A 27,516-nucleotide genomic window follows, 5' to 3' on the forward strand; every position below is an offset into this window, starting at 1 on the left:
TTGCCTCTGTACACAGAAACTCCTAATTCTGTCTTGAACGACACTGTATTCCTACAGACATACCACTGTGACATTCCGTCACACATTTACATGGAGTATACAGCATACTAATAAACTTTGATAATGTGGCAGTTGACCTCGATCCAATCGACTGTTTATCTTCCAATACAGGTAAATCTAATATTTGCTTTACAATAGATGTATGACGGATTATCTTTGGACACCTCTGGACTTATTGGACTCAACTGCCACATTATCAAAGTTTATTAATATATTAATTGCTATAAACAATTATTTAGAGCATACCTGTCAAAAATATTCTGAAGAAAATCAAAAAAGGTCCTTCATCTGATCAGAAATAGTCGGGGGTGGGGTTGATGCTGATTTGATCACAAAAAGTCCAAGTAGGTTAACCACCGTGTAAGTGCCCCCAGCAAAAGTGTTTGGGGATGCAATAACCAGCAGAAACTTAAGCAGAATGGTATCAGTAAAAAAAAAACACTAAGATAACTCTTCATCATAAGTCTGTAAATGTTTGTAAACATAATACACACTGGCTTTTAAATGTCTGTATAAATGATACACACCTGCTTTAAATGTCTGTATACATGATGCACACTGATTTAAATGTATGTATAAAAAGAGGCTTTAATAGCTGTATACATGACACACCTTTACTTTAAATGTCTGTATACACAATACACACTGAATCTAAATGTCTGTATATAAGATGCACACTGACTTATACTGTCTGTTATAAGATGTTTTAATAGTTGTATACATGACACACACAGATTTTAAATATGTATACATGATGCACACCAGATTTAAGGGGAAATGGGACAGTTGCCTATATTTCCTAGGCAAAAATTTTCCTACGAGCAGAAATTCTTTAAACTTTGTGTACTGACTGAGAATCAAGTTTAAAACCAAAATATGTATTAACTAGAATGTGTCAATAAGGTGTAATAATTCAAATGTTTGCAGTCTTTAGCAAACATTTGAATTATTTGGTAATATAGCCTCAACAAACATTTTATGAAAAGGATTCATTATTCTAGGCCATATACTTTTTGAGCTATGAGCATCACAAACAAAAAATCCACTATTTTGGCTATTTCAAGGGCCGTAATAAGTGCTAAAATTCTTAAGAAGAATGCCAAGTGTGCAAGGTCACATCATGATAAAGACTCAAGCAAGGTTTCATGAATTTACATCAAATACTTTTTGCGCTAGGCACATTATTACGTGAAAATGTGCATTTTTGACTATTTCAGGGGCCATAACTGTAAAAATAGGGGGTGGAGCCAGCCAAAAAAATAAGAGGTATGCAAGTTTATATCATGATAAAGACTCATGCAAGTTTTCAGCCATTTATAATATCATATACTTTTTGAGCTAGGTGCGTCACATGGTGAAAATGTGCATTTTTAAGTATTTCTGGTGAATAACTCTGGAAATAGGGGGCGGAGGCAGACAAAAAATAGGAGGTGCACAAGTTCATATCATGATAAAGACTCGTGCAAGGTTTCATCCATTTATATCAAATACTTCTTGAGTTAGATGCGTCACAAGGTGAAAATGTGCATTTTTAACTATTTCAGGGGCCATAACTCTGGAAATAGGGGGTGGACCCAGATCACCTACAAAAATCATAGGTACCCATGCTTGATCTTGAATTATCTGCCCGTTACGATAAGAAAATACAAAAATATCCAATTTTCAAGGGCAGATAATTCAAGATCAAGGAAAGAGAACTGTTATTTTAATTTCTATTTCTGTGTCAGACTTCATATGCAGTCAGTATACAAAGTTAAAGCAATTCGGTCCATGGGAAAGACTAGGATTTTGCGGTATCATTTTGTCATGTTCATAGTTAGCGCTTGGCCTTACGTTTTGAGAAAAAAAAATTCAAACAACACCAAATCATAGGAAAGAAGAGTTGTTTCACATGAAATTGAACAGCATGTAAAACATGTATATTACTCTAAGGAACAAGACTTAGTGTCAGTATACTGATATAAATGTTGAATTCCGGAAAAGGACTGCATAAAGGGGCCCCATTTCCAGACAGTTAAACGCCTTTAAAAACTCGCCATTTTCAAATGTTATATATGTTAATTTTGATGCATTTGCAATAACATACAAGTGTTGAAATTTCACAAAAGTAGGTGGAACACAGTATTCAGCAATTGTTTATTTTTATTTCTTTACAAATGACATTCATTTTCAAAGGGGGACAACTTTTTCAGAATATTCTAAGTATCCGTCGTACGGGACAGTACGACAGAACATGTAATGGTCAGGTAAAATTTTGGTAAAGATGTTGTTCATTTATCAAGTATTTCTGTGTTTTGATTATACTCTAAAACCTTAAGGACATTTACAACAGTCTCTATATTGACACGGGGCAAACATTGTCTACAGAAGGAATTTCTTCTTAAAAACTTTTTTTACTGACAGAGAATCAAATCAAAAACAGAAATATGAAATAAAACAAACCATAGGAACCCAGCCTTGATCATGAATTATCTGCCCTTAAAAGTTGGAAAATACTGAAAAAAAATCTAGATAATTCAAGATCAAGCCTGGGTACCTATCATTTTTGATATATATTTCCATTTTAAACTTGATTCTCAGTCAGTAAACAAAGTTAAAAAAATTTCTGCCTGTAGGAAAACTTTAACCCTATACACATTATAAGCAACTGTTCCATTTACCCTTAAATGTCAATACCAAATAAAATATTTGTGTACACCATGAACACTGAATTAATTTGTATTTATGCATGATGTACACTGAACTTTCATGTCTGTATACAAGATGCATATTGAATTTCCACCATAAATGTGTAAACAGTTCATAATGAACTTACGGTAAATATATGTATATGTGATACACTCTGATTTCATAATGAACACTAATTTTAAATGTCCAAGTACATGTACACAAGTATACAAGTATCAGCTTTTCTTCAATGTCTTCCTGATTAAAGCCATTCTCTGAAAACATAAATAAAATCAAAACTGAATGAATTTTAAAAATGTCAACAACCATAGTTTTTGTGTTCTTGCGCATGGGTTTTACTCAAAATAAAAGTGTATTTACAGTAATAAATCTATATAATTTGCTCTCCAAACTTCCCATTGTTAACACTGTCTTATTTCATACAACTTACTTTTAGCTAAGCTATTAAAAACTAGAATATGTCTATAGGACACAGGGTGTGCCCCCTACTGGTACATTTGTCGCAAATAAGGAGCAATAATTCAAATGTTTGCAGTCTTGATGGGGTATAGCCTCAACAAACATTTTATGAAAAGAATTAATTATTCTAGGCCATATACTTTTTGAGCTATGAGCATCACAAACAAAAAATCCACTACTTTGGCTAATTCAAGGACCATAACTCTGTAATAAGTGCTAAGATTCTCAAGAAGAATGCCAAGTGTGCAAGGTCACATCATGATAAAGACTCATGCAAGGTTTCATGAATTTACATCAAATACTTTTGGGCACATAATTAGGTGAAAATGTGTTTTTTTTTTACTATTTCAGGGGCCATAACTGTAAAAATAGGGGGTGGAGCCAGCCAAAAAAAAAAAGAGGTGTGCAAGTTTATATCATGATAAAGACTTATGCAAGTTTTCAACCATTTATATTAAATACTTTTTGAGCTAGGTGCATCTCAAGGTGAAAATGTGCGTTTTTGACTATTTCAGGGGCCATAACTCTGAAAATAGGGGGCAGACCCAAATGAAAAATAGGATGTGCGCAAGTTCATATCATGATAAAGACTCATGCAAGGTTTCATCAATCTATATCAAATACTATTTGAGCTAGGCGTGTCACAAGGTGAAAATGTGCATTTCTGACTATTTCAGGGGCCATAACTCTGAAAATAGGGGGCGGAGCCAGACGAAAAATTGGAAAATTGGAAGTGCACAAGTTATACTCATGCAAGGTTTAATCAATTTATATGAAATACTTTTTGAGCTAGGCGCGTCACAAGGTGAAAATGTGCATTTTTGACTATTTCAGGGGCCATAACTCTGAAAAAAGGGGGCGGACCCAAATGAAAAATAGGTGTGCAAGTTCATATCATGATTAAGACTTGCAAGGTTTCATGAATCTATATCAAATACTTTTTGAGCTAGGTGTGTCACAAGGTGGAAATGTGCATTTTTTACTATTTCAGGGGTCATAACTCTGAAAATAGGGGGCGGAGCCAGAAGAAAAATAGGAGGTGCGCAAGTTCATATCATTATAAAGACACATGCAAGGTTTCATTAATCTATATCAAATACTTTTCGAGCTAGGCACGTCACGACTTCAGACGCACAGACAAGACCAAGACTATATGCTCCCCACTATATCGGGGAGGGGAGGGGGGGACAAAAATTCAATCTTTATTCTAATATGCTTGTCTCTGTTAAAACACTCTTACGCTAAAATGACGTCACGTTAACGTGTGGTGACGTCAATGTTTTTGTTGCAACAAAGAAAGAGCGCTTCTATATTTTATTTACTGTTTTAGATTAAGGGCATATTAGAATCGAAATAATTTATAGTAAAGCCATGTTTTAACACTATTTATGCACTCGGGCGGTAATACGTCGTACAAATAATTTCACTCGGGCGAGATTATTACGCCCAACGTATAACGCCCATCGTGCATAAATAGTGGTAAAACACTCTTTTGCTATAAATTATTTCTTAAATGAATCACTCTACAGTGCACATCCTGGCATATTCAGTACTGGAGTATTATACTGGGTTATGACCAGAAGAGATGTTCAAATACCTGACCTATGTTGTAATGATTCACCTAAACTATAACTGAAAATTAAGCTCCTTTACAAAGTACGAGGGTCATGATGAGCCTGGATCGCTCACCTGAGTAATATGAGCTATGTTTCAAAAGTCAAACTGGTGCTAAAATATTAAGAAAGTCAGTAGGTCACATTCATGGTCAATGAAATTCAGTTTTATGATCGGTGTGCAAAACTGTGTATGTCATCCAAATTTCAAGGCTGTATCTTAAAATCAAGAAAGTAGGTCAGCAGGTTAAGGTCACAATCAAGTGACATCATATTACTTGGAGTCATCGGGTAATTATAATTAAAATTATAATTAAACAGTCTTTGAAATAGGATCAGATAATTTTTTAAGTATTTTTCCTATATAACAAATTATAACTAAGTTACCCAGGGGTGAGGCCTCTTTCAACCCTGGGGCATAATTTGAACAATTTTGGTAGAGGACTACAAGGCAATGCATCATACCAAATATCAAAACCCTAGGTCTTGTGGTTTCAGACAAGAACATTTTTAAAGTTTTTTCCTATACAAGTCTATATAAAACTTGGGACCCCCAGGGCAGGGCCTCTTTTCACCCCAGGGGTACAATTTGAACAATTTTGGTTGAGGACCATAAGACAATGCTACAAACCAAATATCAAAGGCCTATCTCTTGTGGTTTAAAACAAGAAGATTTTTAAATTTTTTTTCCTATATAAGTCTATGTAAAACTTGGGACCCCCGGGGCGGGGCCATATTTGACCCTAGGGGGATAATTTGAACAATCTTGGTAGAGGACCACTAGATGATGCTACATACCAAATATCAAAGTCCAAGGCCATGTGGTTTTGTACAAGATTTTCAAAGTTTTCCCTATATTAGTCTATATAAACAATGTGACCCCCGGGGCGGGGCCATATTCAACCCTAGGGGGATAATTTGAACAATCTTGGTAGAGGCTCACTAGATGATGCTACATACCAAACATCAAAGTCCTAGGCCATGTGGTTTTGTACAAGAAGATTTTCAAAGTTTTCCCTGTATTAGTCTATATAAACCATGTGACCCCCAGGGCGGGGCCATATTTGACCCTAGGGGGATAAATTGAATAATCTTGGTAGAGGACCACTAGATTATGCTACATACCAGATACCAAAGCGCTAGACACTGTTTTGGACGGGAAGATTTTTTAGTTTTTCCTTTAGGTTGCCATGTCAACCAGAGTTGTGCATGGAATTCACCCAAGGATCATTCCTGTGAAGTTTGGTGTAATTCTGCCTAGTGGTTTTCAAGAAGAAGATTTTTTTAGAAAATGTTGACGGACACTCAACACACGACGGACAACGGACATTGAGCGGTCACAAAAGCTCACCATGAGCCTTTGGCTCAGGTGAGCTAAAAACTAGATGTGTGTCCACAGGAAACTGGCACCACCACTTCCTATCACTGTACATGTTTTTTGTTTTTTTTTTAAGCTCACCTGAGCAATGTGAGTTTTTCTGACCGCTCGATGTCCGGCGTTGGTCGTCTGTCCTCTTTCAACATTTAGCTTGTGTATGCGATAGAGGCTGTATTTTTCAACTGATCTTCATAAAATTTGGTCAGAATGGTTGCCTTGATGAAATCTAGGCCGAGTTCAAAAATGGGTCATCTGGGGTCAAAAACTAGGTCACTAGGTCAAATCAAAGAAAAACCTTGTGTATGCGATAGAGGCTGTATTTTTCAATTAATCTTCATGAATTTTGGTCAGAATGATTACCTTGATGAAATCTAGGTCAAGTTCGAAAATGGGTTATCTGGGGTCAAAAACTAGGTCACTAGGTCAAATCAAAGAAAAACTTTGTGTATGCAATAGAGGCTGTATTTTTCAATTAATCTTCATGAATTTTGGTCAGAATGATTACCTTGATGACATCTAGGCCGAGTTTGAAAATGAGTCATCTGGGGTCAAAAACTAGGTCACTAGATCAAATCAAAGAAAAACCTTGTGTATGCGATAGAGGCTGTATTTTTCAAATAATCTTCATGAATTTTGGTCAGAATGATTGCCTTGATGAAATCTAGGTCAAGTTCGAATATGGGTCATCTGGGGTCAAAAACTAGGTCACTAGGTCAGATCAAAGGAAAAGCTTGTATATGCCATAGAGGCTGTATTTTCAATTGATCTTCCTGAAATTAAGTCAAAATGATAACCTTAATGAAATCTAGGCCGAGTTTGAAAATGGGTCATCTGGGGTCAAAAAGTAGGTCACTAGGTCAAACAAAAGATCACAGAGTGATCTTGGTGCCCACCAATGTGCCATTTTTGAGTGTTCTAAATTTCAAGACTTATTGACTAGCTCAAGGTCAAATTTCATGTGCATGTGGTATATCGAAAGCTGTAGCTTGAGAAATGTGAAAGTAGGTCACTAGATCAATTTCAAGGACAAAGTTCTTTCTACACAAAACTATGCATGTGCATCAAGTTTGAAGGCTGTAGTTTGAGAAATTTAAAAGTAGGTCACTAGGTCAATCTTAAGGTCAAAGTTTATTTCGGTACACAAAACTATGCAAGTGGTCCAAATTTGAAAGTTGTAGCTTGAGAAATGTGAAAGTAGGTCACTAGGTCAAAATCAAGGTCAAATTACACTTCAGAACACAAATCTATGCATGTGGTCCAAATTTAAAGCCTGTACCTTCAAAAATGTGGAAGTAGGTCACTAGGTCAATGTCAAGGTCAAGGTTTGTTTCAGTACACAATCCTATGCATGTGGTCTAAATTTGAAGCCTGTAGCTACAGAAATGTGAAAGTAGGTCACTAGGTCAATCTTAAGGTCAAAGTTCATTTCGGTATACAAAACTATGCAAGTGGTCCAAATTTGAAGGCTGTAGCTCGAGAAATGTGAAAGTAGGTCACTAGGTCAAAATCAAGGTCAAATTTTATTTCAGACACAGAACTATGCATGTGGTCCAAATTTGAAGCCTGTACCTTCAAAAATGTGGAAGTAGGTCACTAGGTCAATGTAAAGGTCAAAGTTTGTTTCGGTACACAAAACTATGCATGTGGTCCAAATTTGAAGGCTTTAGCTTGAGAAATGTGAAAGTAGGTCAAAGTCAAGGTCAAATTTCATTTCGGAACATGAAACTATGCACATGTGGTCCAAATTTGAAGCTGTACCTTCAAAAATGTGAAAGTAGGTCACTAGGTCAATGTCAAGGTCAAAGTTTTTTTCAGTGCACAAAACTATGCATGACTGGTCCAATTTGAAGGCTGTAACTACAGAAATGTGAAAGTAGGTCACTAGGTCAAAATCAAGGTCAACTCATGTCAAGGTTCACCTTGCCACTCAAAACCATACATGTGGTCCAAATTTGAATTTGTAGGTTATTGACAAGAAGATTTTAAAAGCTTTTCCCTATATAAGTCTATATGAACCATGTGACCCCCAGGGCGGGGCCATATTTGACCCTAGGGGGATAATTTGGACAAACTTGGTAGAGAACCACTAGATGATGCTACATTACAAATGCCAAAGCCCTAGGCTTTGTGGTTTGGACAAGAAGATTTTCAAAGTTTTTCCCTATATAAGTCTATGTAAACCATGTGACCCCCGGGGCGGGGCCATATTTGACCCTAGGGGGATAATTTGAATAATCTTAGTTTTATTAGCCCACCATCATCAAGTCTTGTGCATAGTTTTGTGTTCCGAAATGAAATTTGACCTTGATTTTGACCTAGTGACCTACTAGATGATGTCACATATAAAATATCAAAGCCCTAGGCCCTGTGGTTTTGAACAAGAGGTTTTTCAAAGTTTTTCCCTATATAAGTCTATATAAACCATGTGACCCCTGGGGCGGGGCCATTTTAGATCCCAGAGAAATAGTTTGACTCATCTTGGTAGAGGACCACTAGATGATGCTTCATACCAAATATCAAAGCCCTAGGCTCTGTGGTTTTGGACAAGAAGATTTTCAAAGTTTTTCCCTATATAAATCTATGTAAATTAAAGAAATAAACAAGAAACGCGGCAATGCCACGAAACCAGGTTTTCAACACTTTTCATAAGAAATACAAAAGTGCCAGAATGTCACAATATACGCCCGTCACAGCAAATTTCTTTACTCTAGCACCTGTATTTGCAGATGTAATTTTAATTTTGTGGTTGTTTAGTAATCATTGTAATTCTTTTGTTTTTCTAAGTCCACAAAAAAACTCCTTACCAGGTAGAGATACCTTAAAATACACCTAAAATTAGAAAGTAACAACTATGTTGTACCGCAGAAAAGTGGTCTTGGTTTTTCCCTACGGTCAATTATAAAAAAGTTACAATATAAGTTATTTATAGTAACAACTAAGGGAAGTTAAAAAAAAAAAAAAAAAAAAAAAAAAAAATTGTAAGTCCACACAGAAATCCTTACCAGGTAGAGATTGGTCAAAATACACCTCAAAATTGGATGTAACATGCATGTTGTACTACAGAAAAGTGGTCTCGATTTTTCCCTATGTCTAGTAATGAAAAAGTTACAATATAAGCTATTTATAGTAACAACAAAGGGAAGTAATTCTAAAGAAGGGAACTGCGCAAGACACTTCGTCTCATGATGGTGTATAATTGTGCCAAGTTACATCAAAATCCCTCTATGCATGAAGAAGATATGCTCCGGACAAAGTTTTCATTCTTGTATCCTTTGACCTCTAAGTGTGACCTTGACCTTAGACCTAGGGACCTGGTTCTTGTGCGCACCACTCCGTCTCATGATGGTGAACAATTGTGCCAACTTTCATCAAAATCCCTCCATGCATGTAGAAGATATGCTAACCCTAACCCTAACCTAACCCTAACCCTATTTTTAGTAACAATGACCTTGACCTTGATCCCAGAAACCCCAAAATCAATCCCAAGCTACAACTTTATATAAGTTTTCTATACACCAAGTTTCATCATGATAGCTCATTCCTAAGTTAAGTTATTGACCGGAAACCCTTTTTCTATTTTAAGTAACAGTGACCTTGACCTTGACCCCAGAAACCCCAAAATCAATCCCAGCCTTTGTCTTGATATAAGCTACAAACATACCAAGTTTTATTCAAATATCTTTACCGAAACGAAAGTTATTGACCGGAAACCCTTTTTCTATTTTAAGTAACAGTGACCTTGACCTTGACCCCAGAAACCCCAAAATCAATCCCAGCCTTTGTCTTGATATAAGCTACATATATACCAAGTTTTATTCAAATATCTTTACCGAAACAAAAGTTATTGACCGGAAACACCAGTTTGACGCCGCCGCCCGCCCGCCCGACCGACATCGACCCCAATCTAATAACTCAGGTTTTCAACGAAAACCTGGTTAACAAAGGGCCATAACTCACTAAAAAATTGTTGAACCAGTCTGATTTTCAGGGGGACACAACTAGGGTACCAATACATCATTCTGACAAAGTTTGGTCAAAATCCCCCTGGTAGTTTCTGAGGAGATGGGATAACGAGAAATTGTTAATAGATGGACGGACGGACGACGGACCACGTACGAAGAGTGATTTGAATAGCCCACAATCTGATGATGGTGGGCTAATAAAACAAAAACCTTGCGTATGCGATAGAGGCTGTATTTTTCAATTGATCTTCATGAAATTTGGTCAGAATGATTGCATTGATGAAATCTAGGCAGGCTTTCAAGTGACCTTTGATGAAAAAGTAGGAGAAAAGTAGGAGCCTCTGATATAAAAAAGTAGGAGAAAAGTAGGAATCTGATGATATATAGTAGGAACTTATGAGAACAAACGTGCCAGATTTAGAATAAAAGCATCACCGGCGCGCCTCACCCGCGAAGTGCATAGCGCCAAGAGGGGGTAGGTATGGGAGGGGTGGGGGGAGGGCCTCTGTCCAAGTTGGGGGAGGGATGAGTGGGGTCTCCCCCGAAATGTTTTTGATATAATGACTAAGTTCTTAAGTACTGGAGAGTACCCCTCCTTTTAGGGGTGAGGGTGGGGGATCAGGGGGCTGTCCTCTGGATAATATTGAAATACAGGTATGAAATGGTGGGGCTCTGGTGTATTATTTTGTCTAAATTTTTAGGTATGGGAAGAGGTATCCCAGTCATATTAGGGGAAACAGGGGGCTCTCCCCCTGGAAAATTTTGAAACACAGGTATGAAATGGTGGGCTCTGGGTGCATTTTTTGGTCTGAATTTTGAGGTATGGGAGGAAGTATCCCAGTCATTTTAGGGGGGTCAGGGGGCTCTCCCCCTTAAAATTTTGCAATACAGATATGAATTGGTGGGCTCTGATGCATTTTTTTGTGTTAATTTTTAGGTATGGGAAGAGATAACCCAGTCATTTTAGGGGTCAGGGTGCTCTCCCCCTGGAAAATTTTGAAATACAGGTATGAAATGGTGGGCTCTGGTGCATTTTAGGTCTTAATTTTTAGGTATGGGAAGAGGTATCCCAGTCATATTAGGGGAAACAGGGGGCTCTCCCCATGAAAATTTTTGAAACACAGGTATGAAATGGTGGGCTCTGGGTGCATCTTTTGGTCTAAATTTGAGGTATGGGAGGAGGTATCCCAGTCATTTTAGGAGGGTCAGAGGGCTCTCCCCCTGAAAATTTTGAAATACAGGTACAAAATGGTGGGCTCTGGTGCATTCTTTTGGTCTAAATTTTTAGGTATGGAAGGAGGTATCAGGGATATGAATTAGCAGGAGCCCAGTAGCCTATGGCCCATAGATTTTAGGCTGGGCCCCTAAATTGTTGAAGAAAATGCCCATATACCTAATGTTAAACATTTATTTTGACAGTCAGGGCCTCTAAATAAAAATAGCTTGTTTATATCCCTGAGGTATGCCAGTCATTTTAGTGGGGTCAAAAAGTTTGAAATACAAGTACAAAATGGTGGGTTCTGGTGCATTTTTTGGTTTTGAGGTACTGGGAGGGGTACTTTCCTAATTTATGGGGGGGGGGGGGGGGGAAGTGTGTTCTCCCTCTGGAAAATTTTGAAATATAGGTATGAAATGGAGGCCTCTGGTGCACTTTGGGGTCTAAATTTTGAGAAAATATTAATCCTTAGCCAAAATAGTTGGGTGCAACTTTGATGAGAATAGGTCACTTCTCAGCAAACTGGGGAGAGGGGGGGGGGGGGGGGTGCATAGCTCTTTCCAGCTCTGGATCTGGGCCTGAATCTTGTACATTTACTCACATTTACACAGCAGCACAATATATAAGGTATTTCCATTTTCTTGATGCTTTGAGGTCCCCATTGTATATAGCTACCTTCAACCTCTTATGCTCCAATATCAAAGTCAATATTCAACTCATATAATGAAGAGGTCACCAGCAGCATATCAAAAATATCTCTAGAGCCTTACCAGTACACCATCAGTCCTTATATTATGTAACAAAATTCATTATACAAGTAGACTAACAACATTTGTTAACATATTTTTTTTCTTTAGATAAAAAAGTAGGAATAGTTGGAGTTTTTTCAAAAAAAGTAGGAAAAAGGTAGGAACAGACCTAAAAAGTAGGAAAAAGTAGGACTACTTGAGAGCCTGTCTAGGTCAAGTTTGAATATGGGTCATCTAGGGTCAAAAAATAGGTCACCAGGTCAAATCAAAGAAACACTTTGTGTATGCAATAGAGGCTATATTTTTCAATTGATTTTCCTGAAATTAAGTCAGAATGATTGCCTTGATGAAATCTAGGTCAAGTTCGAATAACGGTCATCTTGGGTCAAAAAGTAGGTCACTAGGTCAAATCAAAGAAAAACCTTGTGTATGCGATAGAGGCTGTACTTTTCAACTGATCTTCATGAATTTTGGTCAGAATGATTGCCTTGATAAAATCTATGTTGAGTTTGATTATGGGTCATCTGGGGTCAAAAAGTATGTCACTAGGTCAATTCAAAGAAAACCCTTCTGTATGCAATAGAGGCTGTATTTTTCAACTGATCTTCATGAAATTTTGTCAGAATGATAGCCTTTATGAAGTCTAGGTCAAGTTTGAATATGGGTCATCTGGGTTAAAAAACTAGGTCACTAGGTCAAATCAAGGAAAAACCTTGTGTATGCAATAGGAGCTGTATTTTACACTGGATTTTCATAAAATTTGGTCGGAATGGTTGCCTTGATGAAATCTAGGTCAAGTTTGAATATGAGTAGTCTGGGGTCAAAAATTAGGTCACTAGGTCAAATCAAAGAAAAATCTTGTGTATGCGATAGAGGCTATATTTTTCAATTGATTTTTATGAAATTTGGTCAGAATGATAGCCTTGATAAAATCTAAGCCAAGTTTGAATATGGGTCATCTGGGGTCAAAAACTAGGTCACTAGGTCAAGTCAAAGAAAATACTTATTTATACTCAAGATTTTTGCTCCAATTTTAATGATAATTGGTCAGAATATTTTTTTCCATGAAATCACTACGTCAAACATGTTTACACTGTTATGGTGTGTTTCTCAGGTAAGCGACCTAGGGCCATCTTGGCCCTCTTGTTTACTCTAGATAAGATATTTTTATGACATGCACAACCCAAATGTTTAAGCACTTTGTGTATATTTTTCACTAAGTAAAGGATCACAACTCTGGTCTGGCTGAGTGAAATCGCATACGGAACACCTGTAGCACAACTTCCCAATGGATGATATGTAACAATCTCCTAAGGTTTCATGACTCTAGGTCAAATAACTTTTGAGATATATGGGACACAAACTTTTATCCCCTTAATGCATATTTTTGACTAAGTCAAGGACCATACCTCTGGTCTTGCCAAGTGAAATCCGAAACAAAACTCAGTTCCACAAATTTACATGCTGAATAATATTCTTACAAGATTTTATTACTACTAGTGTAATATTTTAAGTTAAAAGCAACACAAACTTTTAAGCACATTATGTGTATTTTCACTAAGCCAAGGACCATAACTCTCGTCTGGCTGAGTAAACACTAAGTACACAACTTCACATGCTATTTAACAATCCTTTACAGTTTCATGGCTTTCAGTAAAATACTTTTGACATATATGTTTAAATGCCCTGACTAAATCAAGGGCCATAACTCTGGTCTGCCTGAATGATATCTAACATAAAACAAGAGGACTATGATTGCCCTATATCGCTCACCTGAAGTAAGTTGCTTGCTTGAACAAATTTCTTTGCTAAAGCTTCAAAAACAAGAAAGTAGGTCAGTAGGTAATATTCATGGTCACTGAAAGTCAGATTTAAGATCGGTGTGCAAAATTGTACATGTCATCCAAATTTCAAGGCTGTATCTTAAAAAACAAGAAAGTAGGTCAGTAGGTCAAGGTCATCAGGTAAATATAATTAAACAGTGTAGGAAATATGATCTGATAATTTTTGAAGTATTTTTTCCTATATAACTCATATATTAAGTGACCCCTGGGGCAGGGCCCCTTTTCACCCCAGGGGCATAATTCGAACAATCTTGTTAGAGATCAACTAGGCAATGATACATACAAAATATCAAAGGCATAGGCCTTGAACTTTCAGACAAGAAGATTTTTTAAGTTTTTTCCTATATAAGTCTATGTAAAACTTGGGACCCCCAGGGCTCTTTCATCCCAGGGGCATAATTTGAACAATTTTGGTAGTAGACCACTAGGCAATGCAACATACCAAATATTAAAAGCATAGGCCTTGCAGTTTCAGGCAAGAAGATTTTTAAAGTTTTTTCCTATATATGTTTATGTAAAACTAGGGAACCCCGTAGGGCCTCTTTTCATCCCTGGGGAATAATTTGAACAATCTTTGTAGAGGCCCATTATATGATGCTACATACAAAATATCAAAGCCCTAGGCCCTTTTGTTTTTGACAAGAAGATTTTCAAAGTTTTTCCCTATATAAGTGTATAGAAACAATGTGACCTCCCAGGGTGGGGCCATATTATATCCTAGGGGGATAATTTGAAAGATCTTTGTAGAGGCCCACTAGATGATGCTACATACTAAATATCAAAGCCCTAGGCCTTATGGTTTCAGACAAGAAGATTTTCAAAGTTTTTCCCTATATAAGTCTACCGGGGGGGGGGGGGGGGGGGATAATTTGAACAACCTTGGTAGGGGCCCACACTAGATGATGCTACATACCAAATATCAAAGCCCTAGGCCTTGTGGTTTTGGACAAGAAGATTTTTAAAGTTTTTCCTTTCGGTTGCTATGGCAACCAGAGTTCTGTACGGAATTCAATTCTTTGAACAATTTTTAAAGAAGACCATCCAAGGATCATCCCTGTGAAGTTTCATCAACATTGGCTTGGTGGTTTAGGAGGAGATGTTGTTTAAAGGAAAGTGTGGATGGACGCCGGACGGACACCGGACGGTGAGCGATCACAATAGCTCACTCTGAGCCTTTGGCTCAGGTGAGCTAAAAACCCAGCGCCTAACTTCACATGATAAATAATATTCCTATAATGTTTCATAATGAGATATAATATTATGTGATTCATGCATATTTTTTATCAAGTAACATCATGTCATGCCAGTTTTGGCAAATTCAAAATAAATGATTCTATAATGAAAATTCTGTGATAATTAAATGTAATTATTACAAGTATCTGAATGTCAACTCACAAAGAATTACAAAAAGCAGACAGAATGAATGAAAGTTTAATCTTCCTATTTAAAACATAACATCAAAATCCCTGAAAGCTTTATAATGCTTTCATAAGTCATGGTCCTTGTTTCCAATAAAAACAATGTACAAACCTGCTTGTGAGCTTCAGTTGTACAGGCCCGCTTGTATGGTCTGAGCTCATCTGTACCAAAACCAGGTACCCACATACCCCAACTATGCTCTGAAATTATACATTAAACTTTGCACATGTCATAAGAATATAAAATTTGAGTGTGATTACTTATTCTTCTTTGCTAATTTGGCATTCAGTGGTTGTTAATACAATAACACATCATTCATATCAATATAAGTGGAAAGGGACAAGTGCTTGAGTTATCCAGGAAATATTCAAGCATGGAAAATACAAGGTAAAGTAAAATGCCATCCATAGTGCTCAAGTCATTTAAACTGAAATTGAAAGCCAAGTGTGCAAGTTTAGCCTACCGGTAGTTATCTCAATGAGAAGAACATAAGAAATTTAGCCAGTTACCTCTAGAAAAATTTAGCCAGTTACATCTAGAAAAATTTAGCCAGTTACATCTAGGACAAGAATGAAAGACTATGAATCAAAAGGTTACAAGATAAGCTAATTCAACTCACTGACAAAAACATAAGTCTAAGCGAAAGAATGCAAGTTTGCCCAATTATCTAACTGAGAAGAACGTAAGACTGTGAATCGTGAGGTTGCAAGTTTGCCCAGTTATCTCAATGAGAAGAACATAAGACTATGAATCTTGAGGTTGCAAGTTTGTCCAATTACCTCAATGAGAAGAACGTAAGACTGTGAATCTTGAGGTTGCAAGTTTGTCCAATTACCTCAATGAGAAGAACATAAGACTGTGAATCTTGAGGTTGCAAGTTTGTCCAATTACCTCAATGAGAAGAACATAAGACTATGAATCTTGAGGTTGCAAGTTTGGCCAGTTATCTAACTGAGAAGAACACAAGACTATGAATCTTGAGGTTGCAAGTTTGTCCAGTTATCTAACTGAGAAGAACGTAAGACTATGAATCTTGAGGTTGCAAGTTCAGCCAAGTTATCTAACTGAGAAGAACCATGTTGATACATCGTACAGCTGATATAGCTTGTCCAGTGAGCCAAAATAAACAAGAATATCGAGGTATTTAAACTTTAAATCCATATTTTATGCTTTTTTCATAAAGGCAGTTTACATTGAAAGTTTGTCCAGTTATCTAACTGAGAAGAACACAAGACTATGAATCTTGAGGTCGCAAGTTTGTCCAGTTATCTCAATGAGAAGAATGTAAGACTATGAATCTTTAGGTTGCAAGTTTAGCCAAGTTATCTAACTGAGAAGAACCATGGTGATACATCGTACAGCTGATATAGCTGGTCCAGTGAGCCAAAATAAACAAAAATATCGAGGTATTTAAACTTTAAATCCATATTTTATGCTTTTTTCATAAAGGCAGTTTACATTAAAAACTTCTGCAAATAGCTAGGGTGTATAGACAATGCATGTGGAACATTTAAAGCACATTTAGTTGCCATGGCCAAAAAGACAATATTAACTGTGTATAGGTCGGATGCTCACCATTGATTTAAGCACACCTGCAAAGTTTCCTTCGTTTAGAAACGTAACTGCATCAGTTATCAAAAATGTGAATCGTACATTTTGTTCATTGTAATCTTAAATCAATCCATGCCAAATACTGTAGCTTTCCTTGTTCAACTTGCAGAGAAATTCAACCACTTGCATGGACTGTACAGGGTATAGTTCCTCTCGCTTGTATACTGTAAGGGGGATAGTTTTAATCTGTATGGAGTATAGATTAGAAGTACATATCTGTAATGGATGGGAATGTTTGTTCTCACTGGAAGTTGCAAAAATGGCATCATATACTACATACTTACATTTTCAGTTGTTTCTTTTATGTTTGCTTAAGCCTAAAACATTCTTACAAGTATGATACATTGGAGTCTTCTCAGAAATTAATGGTTCTATTGTTTTCGTTGGTTATGGTTTAACTTATAATTAGGTTAGATTTGGGCAAGAATTATTTAAGGAGGTAGGTTACCTTGTTACTAGGGTAAATTCAAATTAGTTGAACTGCAGTAATTTTTTGTATTTCGTGTAATATAATGTTTAACCTGTTACAATCTCAATTCGTTTATCTCAGTCCCTTCGAGAAGAATTTTTATCAAAGTTTGAAATACATGACCCACCAAAGATATTTTATATTGAAATAAGAAGGAAAATACAGATATTTAACACTTTTCCGTGTATTTTGGTTTCATTGTTATCCGTAGAAGTCTATATAATTTATAATTTTACTAGTATTCACGTTTGCTTTCTAATATAAGCTTAAAATGTATATGTCCCGGGGCTCGTGTTTCCAAGGTAATGCATTTTCTTTCATTTTTAAACAAATATGTATGAAAACGGGGTTTTCGATGGCTGCAGTGCCATTTGTTAATGACAAACATGGAATATTTGGTACCCCCAGTGCAAGGCCTCTATTCATCCCAGGGGCATAATTTGAACAATTTTGCTAGTGGACCACAAGGCAATGCAACATACCAAATATCAAAAGCCTAGGTCTTCCAGTTTCAGGTGAGAAGATTTTTTTTTTTTCCTATGTAAGTCTACGTAAAATTTGAGACCACCCGAGGCAGGGCCTCTTTTTCACCCCTGGGTTATAATTTGAACAATTTTGGTAAAGGACCACAAGGCAATGCTACATACCAAATATCAAAGGCCTAGGTCTTGTGGTTTTAGACAAGAAGATTTACCTACTGAGCTAAGAGGGCGGGCTTGTGACCCCCATTTCACCCCAGGGGCACAATTTGTATAATCTTCATAGAGGACAATTAGATGATGTCACATGCCAAATATCAAGGCTCTATATACCTTGCGGTTTTGGACAAGAAGATTTTCAAAGTTTTTCCTTTCGGTTGCCATGGCAACCACAGTTTTGCATGGAATTCCATTCGTTTAATAATTTTGGAATGGGACCACCCAAGGATCATTCCTGTGAAGTTTGGTGTAATTCTGCCCAGTGGTTTTCAAGAAGAAGATTTTTTTAGAAATTGTTGATGGACGCTCGACGGAGACTGACAACGGACGAAAGACATTGAGCAGTCGCAGGCTCATGGTGAGCTAAAAAAATAAACAAGAGGGCCATGAAGGCCCTGTATCGCTCACCTGACCTATTGACCTAAAGATCATCAAGATTAACATTCTGACCAAGTTTCATTAAGATATGGTCATAAATGTGGCCTCTAGAGTGTTAACTAGCTATTCCTCTGATTTGACCCCGTGACCTAGTTTTTGACCTGACATGACCCAGATTCAATCTTGACCTAAAGATCATCAAGTTTAACATTCTGACTAAGTTTCATGGAGATACAGTCATAAATGTGGCCTCTAGAGTGATAACAAGCTTTTCTTTGATATGACCTAGTGACCTAGTTTTTGACCCCACCTGACCCAGATTTAAACTTGACCTAAAGATCATCAAGATTAACATTCTGACCAAGTTTCATTAAGATATGGTCATAAATGTGGCCTCTAAGTGTCTAGTATAAAAGTATAATACCGATTAACGACCATTTGAACAGAATCGTATTATCCCGTGTCTCATAATCAATCGCTTTATTTTCGTTCTTTTCCTAAAGAAACAAATTCCGGATGTTTACTAACTCAAAATATGGGATTTCGTCATCATTATTTACGTACAAGATCATGTGGTTACTTTTTAAATTTATCGAGTACTTTGCAAAAAAAGACACCGGGGTTTTTTCCTACATGTGCACGACGCTATGTCATGGAAAATTACTGAGAAAACTACTTGCAACTGGCCGGTTCGCGGGACTTTCCTCGTTCTAAAAATAACAACCATTTAACATCTAAGTATTTTTAAATGTGTTAGGTCATGAAGGTCACGCGTGATATATGCGGATTTCCCCTAAACAACAATTTGTGTATACGATGGTTTGGAATTTATGGCCTTACATAACGGGAAGTGTTAATCAAAACAGAAGGACCGCGGCTTCCAAATATTTTATGACACCCCGAGAGTTAATTGCAGCAGAAGTCACCTGTGATGTACCGACGTTTGATCATCAAAATATTACGTAATATTATCTAAAAATATTTTAATTTTTAGCACAAGAATACTGTAGTCGGTTACGAGTCTCGATGTCAGCGATCTTTTTGCACTTTCAAAAATTTTACGATCCGTTATTTATGTAGTGTTATTCAGTTTGATGGTTGTTTTTTTATATAAATACTTACCGATTCCGATTCGGAAGATGAGTCTATTAACTATAAATCAAACTTTCAAACATCAAAATAAAATTGTATATGAATTTCAGTGTGAAAGTAATCCAAAACAGAATTTTATGCCTAAAAATATATTTCCCTTACTTTAACACTTTATACCTTCGAAACTCAAAGAGAAACTACAATAAATTTTGTATCATCGGAAAGAGAATTTAAATTGCTATAAACTTTATATTGATAAAAATAATGTCTTACAGAAAATATTAAAATAATGACATTTTTAACATAAGTGTGTGTAATCACAAAATAATGCCAACACCTCTGTTCAGATAAGACAGTCACGCTTATCAGCCATATACCGATTATTGATTATTGATTATCACTTATCAGTGTTATGTAAAAGAGGTTACTTTGGCTTCTGTTCTGTGTGGTAAAGGGTTAACTAGCTTTTCCTTTGATTTGACCTGGTGACCTAGTTTTTGACCAGACATGACCCAGATTCGAACTTATCCTAAAGATCATCAAGTTTAACATTCTGACTAAGTTTTATGAAGATACAGTCATAAATATGGCCTCTAGAGTGTTAACAAGCTTTTCCTTTGATTTGACCTGGTGTCCTAGTTTTTGACCCCACCTAACCCAGACTGAACTTGACCTATAGATCATCAACATTTTGACTAAGTTTCATCAAGATATGGTCATAAATGTGGCCTCTACAGTGTAAACTAGCTTTTCCTTTGATTTGACCGAGTGACCTAGTTTTTGATCCTACATGACCCAGATTCAAAATGGACCTTAATATCATCAATATTAACATTCTGACCAAGATTCATGAAGATACAGTCATAAATGCGGCCTCTACAGTGTTAACAAGCTTTTCCTTTGATTTGACCTGGTGACCTAGTTTTTGACCCCAGATCACCCAGTATCGAACTTGTCCAAGACTTTATTGAGGATAACACTCTGACCAAGTTTCATTAAGATTGGGCCAAAATTGTGACCTCTAGAGTGTTAACAAACTTTTCCTTTGATTTGACCTGGTGACCTAGTTTTTGACCCCAGATGACCCAATATCGAATTCGTCCAAGATTTTATTGAGGGTAACATTCTGACCAAGTTTCATTAAAATTGGGCCAAAAATGTGAACTCTAGAGTGTTAACAGTCGAATTGTTGTCGACGGACGGACAGACGACGGACACAGGGCGATCACTAAAGCTAACCTTTGAGCACTTCCTGCTCAGGTGAGCTAAAAAGAAAACACGCAATTAAAAGCAACATTTTTGTATGGCACCGTACCTGCTTTTAGACCCAGCCGAAAGCGCTCTTCAATAGGAGGTGCAAATAACGTAAACAGCAGACAGCTAAATGACATTGGTGTATATTACACACTCCTTTCTTAAAATGAAAAAAATCGCTAAATATATTCAAGTTTTTACGGTACTTAAAAGTGGGATAGAATAGTGTTTTCAAATGTATTAATTTCCTTTGAAATAATATAGAGTGAATACAATTTAAAGAATGTGTTTTACCCAATGACAAGTTTACTTGAAAACTCAGGTATTTGATAAGTTGTCATGCTTCTCACAAGAGTTTCAGGCTACTTTATTACATGATAGTAAAACATTTTAATTATAATTTATTAACTATTCCTATTGCCTATGGCATCTTGGAAGGTCAAAGTAAGAGCCTTATTCATTACCCAAAAGTTATGTGTTTAAATATTTTCAGGGAATAAAGCTGTTTTGCAATTTCTAAAATGTATGAGTTAGATGAGAGTGATAGTCTTAATATACTAGTATGCCTTAGTCATTCTGTAAGAATAGGATTCTTTCCAGCAAATGCAACATAACAGCTGCTTATTCTATGTAGACATTGATGAATTGGAATATTGTCTTCAAAAGAAAGTACTTAGGAATTTAAACCAGATTTTAGAAATAATCAAAAATACTAACTCAAGGGTCATAACTCTTCTGCAAAAACAAAACTTCAAGTGGGTATCTTCACAAGCTGATTAACATTCATGTGAAGTGTAATGCACAATCTAAAGAGCCATAATTCTGCTATACGTGGATAGACAACAAGTGATCATATTTACATGTTAACATGTAAATGGGGTTTCATAAAATAATGTGCTATTATCTTTTTTAAGCCTCATGTTTTGGCTCCACATTTGTACAGCATTGTTGACATTCTTAAAAGATAAAATGGAAATAAACTGGCCATGATCTGTTGCAAAACCTACGAAATTTTAGACTCTTAAGGTTGATTGTGCAAACATGATTTCTGTATTTATCAGCATTGCTAATTCATTTAACAAGCTTGGTTTAGATATTGTTTTGAGCTGACTTACACTTATCACAAACATCCGGATAGCACCTGTCCTACATTAACCGAGCTGCAATTAATGGTCTAAAAGAAACGACAAAATCTTGAAACAAGAGGGCCATGATGGCCCTATATCGCTCACCTGTTATCATTGCACTTGAGGACAAGAAGGTCCTCAAAAAAATATCTAAGTCCAAAGGACAGGAACAACAAAGGAAAGAAATTTAACCAAAAAGAAAAAAAAACTAGAAAATGCTTTTGTAAGAAAGCGCATGTCTCCCCCAATGCAAAGTCGTATAGGCAAGAAGTCAATAGGGGTCAGAAGCGAAAGTCAAAGAGACACTGATGGTTGGCTGCAATAGGGATCATCTACTTGGCATGTCCAGTCATCCCGCTAAATTTCAACATTCATGGCCTAGTGGTTCTCAAGTCACTGTTAAGGCTCCTGTGACCTTGACCTTTGATCAAGTGACCTCAAAATAAATAGGGGTCATCTACTCTGCATGTCCAATCATCCTATAAAGTTTCAACATTGTAGGTCAAGTGGTACTCAAGTTATTTCCAAAAAATGGTTTTACATGAACAGGCCACTGTGACCTTGAACTTTAATAGACTGACCCCAAAATCAATAGGGGTCATCTACTCTGCATGTTCAATCATCCTATGAAGTTTCAACATTCTGGGTCGAGAGGTTCTCAAGTTATTGATTGGAAATGGTTTTCCATGTTCAGGCCCCTGTGGCCTTGACCTTTAACAGAGTGACCCTAAAATCGTTAGGGTTCATCTACTCTGCATGACCAATCATCCTATGAAGTTTCAACATTCTGGGTCAAGTGGTTCTCAAGTTACTGACTGGAAATGGTTTTCAATATTCGGGCCCCTGTGACCTTGACCTTTCACACAGTGACCCAAAATCGTTAGGGGTCATCTACTCTTTATGACCAATCATCCTATTAAGTTTCAACATTCTGGGTCAAGTGGTTCTCAAGTTACTGACCGGAAATGGTTTTCAATGTTCAGGCCCTGTGACCTTGACCTTTAATGGAGTGACCCCAAAATCGATAGGGGTCATCTACTTTGCATTTACAATCATCCTATGAAGTTTCAACACTCTGGGTCAAGTGGTTCTCTAGTTATTGATCAGAAATGGTTTTCAATGTTCAGGCCCTGTGACCTTGACCTTTGACGGAGTGATCCCATAATCAATAAGGGTCATCTGCTCTTTATGACCAATCATCCTATCAAGTTTCAACATTCTGGGTCAGGTGGTTCTCTAGTTATTGATTGGAAATGGTTTTCAATGTTCAGGCCCCTGTGACCTTGACCTTTGATGGAGTGACCCCAAAATCAATAGGGGTCATCTACTCTTCATGATCAATCATCCTATGAAGTTTCAACATTCTGGGTCCAGTGGTTCTCTAGTTATTGATCGGAAATGGTTTTCAATGTTCAGGCCCCTGTGACCTTGACCTTTGACAGAGTGACCCCAAAATCAATAGGGGTCATCTACTCTTCATGACCAATCATCCTATAAAAGTTTCAACATTCTGGGTCAAGTGGTTCTCTAGTTATTGATCGGAAATGGTTTTCAATGTTCAGGCCCCTGTGACCTTGACCTTTGATGGAGTGACCCCAAAAACAATAGGGGTCGTCTACTCCAGCAGCCCTACAACCTTATGAAGTTTGAAGGTTCTAGGTCAAATGGTTCTCCAGTTATTGCTCGGAAATGAAGTGTGACGTACGGACGGACGGAAGGACAGACAGGGCAAAAACAATATGTCTCCTGGGGGAGACATAATTCTTACAAGGTACAGATATGTCAAAATACACCTAAAAATTGGAGGTACCATTCATGTTGTACCACAGGAAAGTGGTCTCGGTTTTTCCCTACGGCCAATAATAAAAAAGTTACTAAAAATAAGCTATTTATATTAACGTAAAAGTGAAGTAATTAAAAAGAAAATTATTGTAAGTGAACAAAAGAAGGATCTGCCAAATAAATCTGTTGACATAAATGAAATTTCAGATCAGTATCTTCATTAGTTACGGAGATATACCCATTTTAATTTGAAATAAAGGGAGGTAATTTGACATAAAATCAGTCCATAGTTATCTACCCTGATTGGCTCCGTCCAACTAATGACAATAATGAAATTTCAAATAAGTCCTATAAGTACTTACTGATATAAATTCATTTTGACTACAATCAGGGGAGGTAATCAGATATAAAATAACTCTGGAATCTACAATTGGATCTGATTTGTCATGGAATCCAAGATTTATTGTTGTTGAAGATATTTTGGAAGTTTGTATCAAATAAAACCATAAATGAAGTCTCTATATGGCTGCAAAAGCCAAAATAGCCAATTCTGGACCTTTAAGGGGCCATAACTCTGGAACCCATGATGGAATCTGGCCAGTTCAAAAAAGTAACCAAGATCTTGTGGTGATACAAGTTGTGTGCAAGTTTGGTTAAAATCAAATCATAAATGAAGTTGCTATTGTGCAAGACAAGGTCAAAATAGCTAATTTTGGCCCTTTCAGGGGCCATAACTCTGGAACCCATTATGGGATCTAGCCGGTTCAATAAAGGAACTGAGATCTTATGGCAATACAAGTCTAGTGCAAGTTTTATTAAATTCAAATCATAAATGAAGCTGCGATTGTGCAGACAAGGTCAAAATAGCTAATTCTGGCCATTTCAGGGGCCATAACTCTGGAACCCATAATGGAATATAGCCAGTTCAAGAAAGGAACCAAGATCTTATAGTGATACAAGTTGTGTGCAGGTTTGGTTAAAATCAAACCATAAATGAAGCTGCTATTGTGCAGACAAGGTCAAAATAGCTAATTCTGGCCCTTTCAGGGGCCATAACTCTGGAACCCATAATGGGATCTGGCCAGTTCAACAAAGGAACCAAGATCTTATGGTGATACAAGTTGTGTGCCAGTTTGGTAAAAATCAAATCATAAATAAAGCTGCTATTGTGCAGACAAGGTCAAAATAGCTGATTTTGGCCCTTTCAGGGGCCATAACTCTGGAACCCATAAAGGGATCTGGCCAGTTCAAGAAAGGAACCGAGATCTTATGGTGATACAAGTTGTGTGCAAGTTTGTTTAAAATAAAATCATAAATGAAACCACAATCGTGCAGACACGAAATTGTTGACGCACGTATGCACAGACGACGGACGAAGGGTGATCACAAAAGCTCACCTTGTCACTATGTGACAGGTGAGCTAAAAACAAGAGCTGTCACTAATGGTGACAAATGCCCCCGCATCACCTTGACCTTTGACCTGGTGACCCCAAAGTCAGCAGGGGTGGTGTACTCAATAAGTACTATCAACATGTTAAGTTTGAAGGTCCTGGGTGAAGTGGTTCGCATGTAAAGTGCCTTCATGCAAAAAGTTAACATTGGCCCCTGTGACCTTGACCTTTGACCTGGTGACCCTTAAGTCAGTAGGGTAGGTGTACTCATAAAGTACTATCAGAATGTAAAGTTTGAAGGTCCTGGGTGAAGTGGTTCGCGAGTAAAGTGCCTTCATGCAAATTGTTAATGTTGGCCCCTGTGACCTTGACCTTTGACCTGGTGACCCCAAAGTCAGTAAGAGTGGTGTACACAATAAGTACTATCAGCATGTGAAGTTTGAAGGTCCTGGGTGCTATATTTCTCAAGTAAAGTGCCTTCATGCAAACTGTTAATGTTGGCCCCTGTGACCTTGACCTTTGACCTGGTGACCCCAAAGTCAGCAGGGTAGGTGTACTCAATAAGTACTATCAGCATGTGAAGTTTGAAGGTCCTGGGTGCAGTAGTTCGCGAGTAAAGTGCCTTCATGCAAAAAGTTAACGTTGTGACTAACGAACGAACTAACTAACTAACGAACGAACGGACGGACAGTTGAAAACTAATATGCCTCCCTTCGGGGGCATAAAAAAACGTCAAGAAAGTGTATGGCTAAATGTTTTGTTAACAGCATTAACTTTAGGTAGTCATATTGAATGAAACCTTCAATACATCTCAATATTTTTCGTCTATACACCGCACAAGATATTTCTGAAAACGGTCTATACCCCGTACTGCAGATGTCTATACCCCGTACACTCGTGTCAAAAGTCATTTGGGTAATACAAAAAAGCTGTTGAAGTCAGATATCCAGGATTTTCATTATGAATACTGAATAGAAAACAAGAGGGCCATGATGGCCCTATATCGCTCACCTTTTATCATTGCACTTGAGGACAAGAAGGTCCTCAGAAAAAATATCTAAGTCGAAAGGACGGGAACAACAAATGGAAGAAATTTAACCAAAAAGAAAATAAAATTCTAACAAGGTATAGATATGTCAAAATACACCTAAAAATTGGAGGTACCATCCATGTTGTACCACAGAAAAGTGGTCTCAGTTTTTCCCTACGGCCAATAATAAAAAAGTTACTAAAAATAAGCTATTTATAGTAATGTAAAAGGGAAGTAATTAAAAAAAAAAAATATTGTAAATGAACAAAAGAAGGATCTGCCAAATAAATCTAATGACATAAATGAAATTTCAGATCAGTATCTTCATTAGTTATGGAGATATACCCATTTTAATTTGAAATAAAGGGAGGTAATTTGACATAAAATCAGTCCATAGTTATCTACCCTGATTGTCTCAGTCCAACTAATAACAATAATGAAATTTCAAATAAGTCCTATAAGTACTTACTGATATAAATCCATTTTGATTAGAATTAGGGGAGGTAATCAGATATAAAATATCTCTGGAATCTACGATTGGATCTGATTTGTCATGGAATCCAAGATTTATTGTTGTTGCAGATATTTTGGAAGCTTGTATCAAATTAAAACCATAAATGAAGTCTCTATATGGCTGCAAAAGCCAAAATAGCCAATTTTGGACCTTTAAGGGGCCATAACTCTGGAACCCATGATGGAATCTCGCCAGTTCAAGAAAGGAAGCAAGACCTTGTGGTGATACAAGTTGTGTGCAAGTTTGGTTAAAATCAAATCATAAATGAAGCTGCTATTGTGCAGACAAGGTCAAAATAGCTTATTTTGGCCCTTTCAGGGGCCATAACTCTGGAACCCATTATGGGATCTGGCCGGTTCAAGTAAGGAACCGAGATCTTATGGTGACACAAGTTTTGTGCAAGTTTTATTAAATTCAAATCATAAATGAAGCTGCGATTGTGCAGACAAAGTCAAAATAGCTAATTCTCAAGGGCCATGACTCTGGAACCCATAATGGAATCTCGCCAGTTCAAGAAAGGACCAAGATCTTATGGTGATACAAGTTGTGTGCAAGTTTGGTTAAAATAAAATCATAAATGAAGCTGCTATTGTGAAGACAAGGTCAAAATAGCTAATTTTGGCCCTTTCAGGGGCCATAACTCTAGAACCCATAACGGAATCTGGCCAGTTCAAGAAAGGAACCAAGATCTTATGGTGATACAAGTTGTGTGCCAGTTTGGTAAAAATCAAATCATAAATAAAGCTGCTATTGTGCAGACAAGGTCAAAATAGCTAATTTTG

The 27,516-nt window shown here is 37.0% G+C and overlaps 1 protein-coding gene across 2 annotated transcripts in view; it reads right to left on the reverse strand.

The window, feature by feature from the left end:
• Positions 1-507: 507 nt before the first annotated feature.
• Positions 508-27,516, reverse strand: part of LOC123551448 (transcription initiation factor TFIID subunit 12-like) — a 124,870-nt gene continuing 97,861 nt past the window's right edge. For both annotated transcript variants that reach the window (XM_045340389.2, XM_045340387.2), the window contains 2 exons: positions 15,500-15,588; positions 508-3,002 (listed from right to left, as the gene is read on the reverse strand). In XM_045340389.2, coding sequence (XP_045196324.1) covers positions 2,964-3,002; positions 15,500-15,588 — 128 coding nt within the window. In that variant the 3' untranslated portion in view covers positions 508-2,963. The remainder of the gene's footprint in view (positions 3,003-15,499; positions 15,589-27,516) is intronic.

The sequence above is a fragment of the Mercenaria mercenaria genome, chromosome 4, assembly GCF_021730395.1.
Source record: "Mercenaria mercenaria strain notata chromosome 4, MADL_Memer_1, whole genome shotgun sequence".
Lineage (NCBI taxonomy): Eukaryota > Metazoa > Mollusca > Bivalvia > Venerida > Veneridae > Mercenaria > Mercenaria mercenaria.